General features: G+C 39.6%; 2 protein-coding genes across 2 annotated transcripts; both read left to right on the forward strand.

The window, feature by feature from the left end:
* The first annotated feature begins 1,200 nt into the window (after positions 1 to 1,200).
* On the forward strand, positions 1,201 to 2,210 carry LOC116044901 (lactose-binding lectin l-2-like). Its single transcript, XM_031292424.2, has one exon. The coding sequence runs from the start codon at positions 1,293 to 1,295 to the stop codon at positions 1,785 to 1,787; it is 495 nt and encodes a 164-aa protein (XP_031148284.2). The 5' UTR covers positions 1,201 to 1,292; the 3' UTR covers positions 1,788 to 2,210.
* A 4,888-nt stretch (positions 2,211 to 7,098) lies between these two features.
* LOC116044900 (lactose-binding lectin l-2-like) lies at positions 7,099 to 8,069 on the forward strand. The gene has a single exon (XM_036005102.1). The coding sequence runs from the start codon at positions 7,186 to 7,188 to the stop codon at positions 7,678 to 7,680; it is 495 nt and encodes a 164-aa protein (XP_035860995.1). The 5' UTR covers positions 7,099 to 7,185; the 3' UTR covers positions 7,681 to 8,069.
* The last annotated feature ends 235 nt before the right edge of the window (positions 8,070 to 8,304 follow it).

The following is an 8,304-nucleotide window of genomic DNA, read 5'->3' on the forward strand; positions in this document are numbered from 1 at the left end:
TGCAAACATCTTCATTTGTAAATGAACTAGCAACTAAAGCTGTCAGATTAATGGAGTGGACCAAAGCCATATACTAAGTTTGGCCCTATTGTTTAGGGTTTTTCCAGTAAGACTCTCAGTGCCAATATAACTGATAACAAAGGAACTGATATGGCTTTATAGATCTATGACTGCCTCTGATTAATAACTTGCTACATGATTTAAGTGTCTTGGTCCAAAGGGTGAAGGCCATATTGAATTGAAAGTTTCCTGTTGTTTTTTTTTTTACATACATCAGAAGTACATTTGTCTTATTCTTTAGATCTTTCTTTCTTTCTTTCTTTCCCCTCTCTGGTATAGCACATGCCCTTTATGTTTAATACTGTGATACTGTGTTATGATTCAATAAAGAAATAATGATGTAGAAAACCAATAACTAAGCTCTCCTGAACATGCCAGAGTTCAACATCTGTTGATGATTAGTAAACATTTATTGCTTGTCTTTTATGAACTTGTTTTCATTTCAGAGTCCTGGTTAAGTTTGATCCAGACACTCATCACGTTTTGAGATAAACTCTAATCACTTGTTGTCACCAACACTTCCCTGAAGAAACATGTATCCAGTTTTTTGGACACTGTTAGAGCAACTCGGGCACATTTGCTTGCTTCTCAAGAGTTATTTGTGTTCACAAATTACATAAACTATTTAAGATTATAAGAATAATATTCATAAATTCTGAAAGTGGATTTCCCCTTCAAAGGGAGACTATATAACGTCTACTGAACAGCAGAACAGCAGCCACTAAAGCTTCCATAGGCACTTATGGGGAAATGATAAACTACTGTTTAGCTGTAGAGCATTTAGCTAAAAAGTGAAGCTACTGCAAGACTAGCACAAGTGGAAAAGAGTCATTCATTTAGCAAACTGACTCTCTGATATACAGTAGAGCTATAGTTTTCTAGAGTTTGCATTACATTAACAGTAACCACCATGAGCTACTGGTCCAAGCCAAGTGGCTGTAACAGCTAAATGAATAAATTACAGGTCTTATGTGACATTTCCAGGTGAGCTTTTTGTCTCTTTTTTTGGCTCATGTTCAGATACAGTGTAGTTGTTTACAAGGAAAAGTGTTCGCCAAGTGCATTTGACCAATAATATCTCAGCAACAGTGCAGAACCCCTCCCACCCCTCCCCCTAAAGCATATAAAAGAAAGTGGCCTTTCAACCATCTCCATCATCCATCATCAGATTGTCGATAACATTTAACAGTGCAGATCAGAAACTCCAAAGACTCCGAGACTCTGACGCCAACATGCTCTCGTTCCTCTTCTTGTTTGGTCTGACTCTGGGTGCTGTGTCTCCTTCAGACGGCAATCTGGTGGAACTACTGCGTGGCAACTGTCCCATGTTCTGGTTCAGCTTCAACGGCCGCTGCTACAAGTACGTCGCTACACGTTTGACCTGGGCTGATGCAGAGCTCCACTGTGTGTCACAGGGAGGCAACCTGGTGTCCATCCACAGTCTGGAAGAAGAGAATTTCATCAAATCCCTGATCAAGAATTTTGACCATGCTCAGGGATTTACCTGGATTGGACTCAGCGACATCCACAAAGAAGGTAGTTGGATGTGGTCTGATGGTTGCAAAGTGGACTATGTCTATTGGGATGCAGGAGAGCCAAATAACAGTGGGGGAAATGAAGACTGTGTTCACAACAACCATGATAGAAATTTGAAATGGAATGACAGGCCATGTTCTGTTACTATTCCCTCCGTTTGTGCATCTCGTATAACCTGTCCTCAGCAATAGAGATGTAACATGATTGAACCCTGGTCACTGTTCACCTGTTGCTCTGTTGACATGCATTAGGCCTCCAGAATAAAGACATAGATGTGCATTTATGTTTGTTCAGAACTAATTTCATTCTGATGAATGTGTGACATTTACACAGGTAACTCCAAATGAAAAGCTTCTGTTTTCTTATCATTATTTTTGTCAGAGATTCACACAAACTTCCTACCAAATCTCTAGTGAATGTTTGCTCAATATACACACAGTTTGTACGTGGATATTCAGCCTTCACTAATTATGAAACAATGTTTCACAAATGTGCTGTTAAATACTGTATTAAGTGTGTGAAAATGAACTGAAGGAACTAAATGAAGACGCTCGAACAAGAGATTAAAGATGCAACCAGGATGAATTCATAATTAAAAAATGATCTACAACACACTCCTAATCTGACTCATATTTTTTCCCAACCTGCCTGTCTCTCGCTCAGCTCATTTTCATGCTGCTCTGCTTTCTGTTACAAAGTCCATCCAGCGTCTGTTTCAGAGGTTACCATGGCAAAAGGAAATATTTACACTCCATTGTTGCTGATGTGGTGCAGAAGCAACGTGTTGCCTCTCCACGGGGATCTTTTGGTAAAAAAATTATAAAACGACAGTTTTGACCAGCTAACTTGGCAGTTTAATAGTGAGGGACCCTTTGTGAGTCAATGGCTGAGTGAGTGCTCAATCAAATGAAAGCATGCTTTTATGGAAGTATATTGAGGACCAAACATCTGAGAGAACAGAAGTGCAAACTCAAAGTGAGAGCAGAGTGTCACCTGTTCAGTTTCACCTGTTATGTCCTTTCTTTTAATTACTCCCAGCTGTTGTTTGCTACGAAGTATTCACAATACATTATCTCCTCCTAAAACCACAGGTTGTGACATTGTGTTAATTAGTCAGTTTCAGAGGAGCTGGTCCAGAAGTGTCACACAGTAGAGTTGGGGATTGGCAGGAGAAAGAAAGAAGGGATGAAGCACAAACATCATAACGTACAGTGGCACTCATAAGTTTATGAACCCATGCTAAAGTTGACTAAGAAGAGGAATAAAAAAAATCATCTTTTGGAAATTGATCTCAATGCCTTAATTAAAAAAATGGGGAAAAATCCAACCTTTAAGGACACCAATTTTCTTTGTGAATGAGTAATGTATCATAAATAAATACATGTTCTTCCTTAAAATACAGGGAGCATAAGTCAGTACACCCCTATGTTAAATTCCCATAGAGGCAGGCAGGTTTTTATTTTTAAAGGCCAGTTATTTCATGGATCCAGGATACCTTGGCCTTTAGCATTAAAATAGCCCCACATCATCACATCCCCTTCACCATACCTAGAGATTGGCATGGTTTTATTTCAGTTAGCCTACTAGCTGGTTTGATTTGCATTGAGAGATGATTTTATGGAACGTACCCTTTATCAGGATGCATAGTATCCTGGATCCATGAAATAACTGGCCTTTAAAAATAAAAACCTGCCTGCCTCTATGGGAATTTAACATAGGGGTGTACTTACTTATGCCCTCTGTATTGTAAGGAACAACATTTATTTATTTACGATACATTAATCATTCACAAAGAAAATTGGTGTCCTTAAAGGTTGGATTTTTCCTCATTTTTTAAAATGAAGGCATTAAGATCAATTTCCAAAAAAAGTCAACTTTAGCATGGGTTCATAAACTTATGAGTGCCACTGTATATAGGCTTACTGGCAGGTACAGGTAAAGGAGCAGAGTAACAGAAGCTCTGAGAGCAACAACAAAACAAAAAAAGCAACAAAGCAGCATAGCAACTTGACTTCTTGGTCACAATCTCACTCTGTACAGGGTTTATTAATACAGACCCCTAACTTTACATACATTTCTGTAAAAGCACAACACAGTCAGCTAAGACGAGGAAGGACTTTTTTCTTTGATATAAAATAAAAAGAATTCCCACGTCCCCCACTGTGGCCCAGTTTCACTCACAAACTACCAGCAGATCAGTGGTGTATTCTAATGTATGGTAGTGGGTATACTTTACTTTTTCTGGCTCAGAATGGGCCATTTTTGGGGTGGGGGGGCATATCAAAGTGTGGGGTCTGGGTGTCCTCCCCCAGGGTTATTTTGAGCGTCAAAGACTAATTTCCTACATTCTGATACACTTTTATGCACCAATTTATGGTGGGAATACCTTTATTTATCCTATGAGAAGGAAAACACAGATGACACTCAAAATATATCAAAAATATAATGGAATATAAAGCAGTAAGAGGCTTTCACATCAGGCACCTGAGCCTGGATCACAAAAGTTGACCCCAAAGCAACGATACTGGCGTTAGTGTAGGTGGAGCATTTGGACCCGGTCACTACGCACACACTCAGCGAGGAGCGGGTCAATGAAAGATGAGAGAAGTCTCTCTGCATGTTCTGCAGTGTTAGTTTAGTTTACTTTTGCTGTCACATTACTCAACCCTGTATTTGTGAATACAAATATCTGAAGTGAGTTCTGTCACATAAATATGTTGTTGTGTATCATTGCACATTTCTAACTGGGTATATGGAAATCCTGGAGATTTCTTAGTGGGTATTCTGCGTTGACGTGCGTATCATGTAGACTACACCACTGCAGCAGATACAGCCAAACCTTTGAGACGCAGCAACATCAGAGGCCTGTACTACGAGGCAAGGTCGACATGCCCTGGATTTAATTTAGTTATCCGGCTTCACCAAACCTAACAGCAGCAGTCTGTCATAAGGTGTGACCTGACGGTGCTTATCAACTAGTTCAGTCAACCCAGGGTTTCCCAATCCAGTGACGAGCACATTCACATAAAAGGGGCGGTGTTTGTACCATATGATCAATCACAAATATGGACAAGTCTACATGTCAGAGAAAGCCACCCTGGTGTCCATCCACAGTCTGGCTGAAGAAACGTTTGTTCCATCCCTGATCAAGATCTATGACAAGACTACGGGATTTGCCTGGATTGGACTCAGCGACAGCTCAGAGTAGACACATGGTTTTGGTCTGATGGGTCTGTAGTCGACTATAGCTTTTGGAATGCAGGAGAGCCAAACAACTCCAATGGAAATGAAAACTGTGTTTGCAAAGGTAGTGGCACCAAATTGAGATGGAATGATGGTTGTGTCCTCAATCAAGTTTTCTTTGTGCATTGTAGCAAACAAGAAGGTTTTGTCTGATTTAGCTGAGTGACTTTCCACGTGTTGCTCTGTATACGCATCAAGCCTTCCTAAATATTCAAATGTTGAGTGTATGCACTTTCTGATATAACTCTACTATATAAAATGGATTGTTTGATGATAACATTGTTGTGCCTTTTTCCCAAGTTTAAAATACTTTTGGATTTCAAGCCAAATATTTTGTTTCATATTTTCAGAAGAGCTAACAAAGCTATTGTGATGTTCTGTTGTTAATCTGGGGAGAGGGAGACCTCTAGTGGTGACTCCTAAAGTAATGTAATGTTTATTTTGATAGCATAGGCTAAACGCTACCATCGTAATGGAACTTCCCATTAGGTTAGCCAGGTTAGCCCAGGTTAGCCTTAAGCTAGCGCATTTGTTTCTATACATTTTTAACAGACAATATATAAATATTGTTCTTGAACAACGTCTGTAACCGAATGAAATACTGAGATGTATTTTTTTACAGTGCTTCCTGAGTAAAGTTTGGAAAGGCTACACAAGCTTCATTCTTTGTCTTGGGGAAACTGTTAGCTATCTGCTGAGCTAATGTAGCAGGCTAGGCTGCGCCACACACACACAGAAGCAGGGGCAGAACAGCTATAATTAACAATAAATTGAAAGACCTACAAAGCAATGGGAAGAAAACCATCATAATGTATATGGTGAAGTTGCTTGGGAAGAATTAATTCTGGCCTCATATTCTTTTCTCCTTTTAATTCAAACATGTATAATATAGGATAATTCATAGAGAAGTGACCGCTGAATATGAGTTCTGGTCCATGTATCAACATCCAAACTAGTAAAACAAGATTTTTTTAAGCTGCGGGCCATCTAAAGAAGGCAGTTTAGAGTCACATAAATCTTTTGTCTGTAAGTAAATGTGTACTAGTTATTTAGGGCCATGAAAAACCTACTACTGTAACAAAGTGGTATCCAAATAATTTAGGGGTTTTCAAATAAAAATCCCAGTACCAAAATAAAAGGACTAGGTTTAGGGCACATTAGATTGAAAGGTTCCTGGAATTTCTATCAGAGGTAGATTTAAATGTAGGGTGTATAAGTGTATGAACTCTTTATTTCTTTTTTGTTCTTTGTTAGTTATTTAGTTATTGTTTGTGTTTCTTTCCCTGGTTTAATTTCAGAGTTAATTTTAATGGAAACACTCCTCACACTTTTCTCATTGGACTACGGTGTTTAAATGATAAATTCTAAAGACTTAAGAAGTCAGGTCTTTTTTGTACAGGAACTGTTTGGGGTTAAACATGTTATTGTTGAGATTCTGGCCTCTAAAGAGTTATTTTGTACATGTTTTGTTCAGAAGAGGCGTCCATTAACTTAATTGATGACGGGGGGAGGCCAGAACCGGCTGACAGGAAAAGTGGCAGTGGTGGAAGAAGTATTCAGACTCTTTACCTAACTTAAAGTAATAATACCACACTGTTTGTCATGGTTGTGGAAATCTGTGGTGGTTTTTCCTGTTTATTATTTCATTCCTTGTTTGTTTCGTGGTTGTGTGTTACCCATGTTCTTTCTGTGTTGTTTTAACGGTTCTATCCTTGTGTGTCTTTTTGATGCCTTAGTTTCCTGTTTAATTTTCTAGTATTGTTTCTCCTTTGTCTTGTCTTGTTTGACTTCCTGCCTTGTGTATTTCCCCGCCTCTGTGATTGTCTGCCCCGCCCTGATGTGTTCCACCTGTTCATCAGCCCTCTTGTCACCTGTCCCACGTTACTATACTCGTTACCTTGTGTATTAAGTCTCTGTGCTTTCTTTGTCTGTTGTGCGATCAACATTTGTGTGATTGTGTAAGTGCCTTGGTCCAAAGAGTGAAGGGCATATTGAATTGAAAGGGTCCTGGTTTTTAAACAGAGGCATAAGTAAGAGAACATTGGAGGTCATTCCATTTCAATTCATGGTTGTTGTGAACACAGTGTTCATGTCCTCAAGCGTTATCTGGCTGTCCTCTATTCCAATAGACAAAGTCCACTTTGCAGATACAGTGTAGTTGTTTACAAGGAAAAGTGTTTACCAAGTGCATTTGACCAATAATATCTCACCAACAGTTCAGGACCCCTGCCACCCCTACCCCTGAAGCATATAAAAGAAAGTGGCCTTTCAACCATCATCAGATTGTCGATAACATTTAACAGTGCAGATCAGAAACTCCAAAGACTCCGAGACTCTGACGCCAACATGCTCTCGTTCCTCTTCTTGTTTGGTCTGACTCTGGCTGCTGTGTCTCCTTCAGACGGCAATCCGGTGGAACTACTGCGTGGCAACTGTCCCTTGTTCTGGTTCAGCTTCAACGGCCGCTGCTACAAGTACGTCGCTACACATTTGACCTGGGCTGATGCAGAGCTCCACTGTGTGTCAGAGGGAGGCAACCTGGTGTCCATCCACAGTCTGGAAGAAGAGAATTTCATCAAATCCCTGATCAAGAATTTTGACCATGCTCAGGGATTTACCTGGATTGGACTCAGCGACATCCACAAAGAAGGTACTTGGATGTGGTCTGATGGTAGCAGAGTGGACTTTGACTTTTGGAATAGTGGACAGCCAGATAACGCCCACGGACTTGAACACTGTGTTCACAACAACCATGGTAAAGATTTGAAATGGAATGACAGGCCATGTTCTGTTACTTATCCCTCCGTTTGTGAATATCATATTACCTGTCCTCAGCAATAGAGATGTAACCCTAACCCATGCATTAGGCCTCCAGAATAAAGACACAGATGTGCATTTATGTTTGTTCAGAACTAATTTCATTCTGATGAATGTGTGACATTTACACAGGTAACTCCAAATGAAAAGCTTCTGTTTTCTTATCATTATTTATCCAGAGATTCACACAAACTTCCTACCAAATCTCTAGTGAATGTTTGCTCAATATACACACAGATTGTACGTGGATATTCAGCCTTCACTAATTATGAAACAATGTTTCACAAATGTGCTGTTAAATACTGTATTAAGTGTGTGAAAATGAACTGAAGGAACTAAATGAAGACGCTTGAACAAGAGATTAAAGATGCAACCAGGATGAATTCATAATTAAAAAATGATCTACAACACTCTCCTAATCTGACTCATATTTATTCCCAACCTGCTTGTCTCTCGCTCGGCTCATTTTCATGCTGCTCTGCTTTCTGTTACAAAGTCCATCCAGCGTCTGTTTCAGAGGTTACCATGGCAAAAGGAAATATTTACACTCCATTGTTGCTGATGTGGTGCAGAAGCAACGTGTTTCCTCTCCACGGGGATCTTTTGGTAAAAAAATTATAAAACGACAGTTTTGACCAGCTAACTTGG

Source organism: Sander lucioperca, chromosome 9 (genome assembly GCF_008315115.2).
Source record: "Sander lucioperca isolate FBNREF2018 chromosome 9, SLUC_FBN_1.2, whole genome shotgun sequence".
In the NCBI taxonomy this organism is placed as follows: Eukaryota; Metazoa; Chordata; class Actinopteri; order Perciformes; family Percidae; genus Sander; species Sander lucioperca.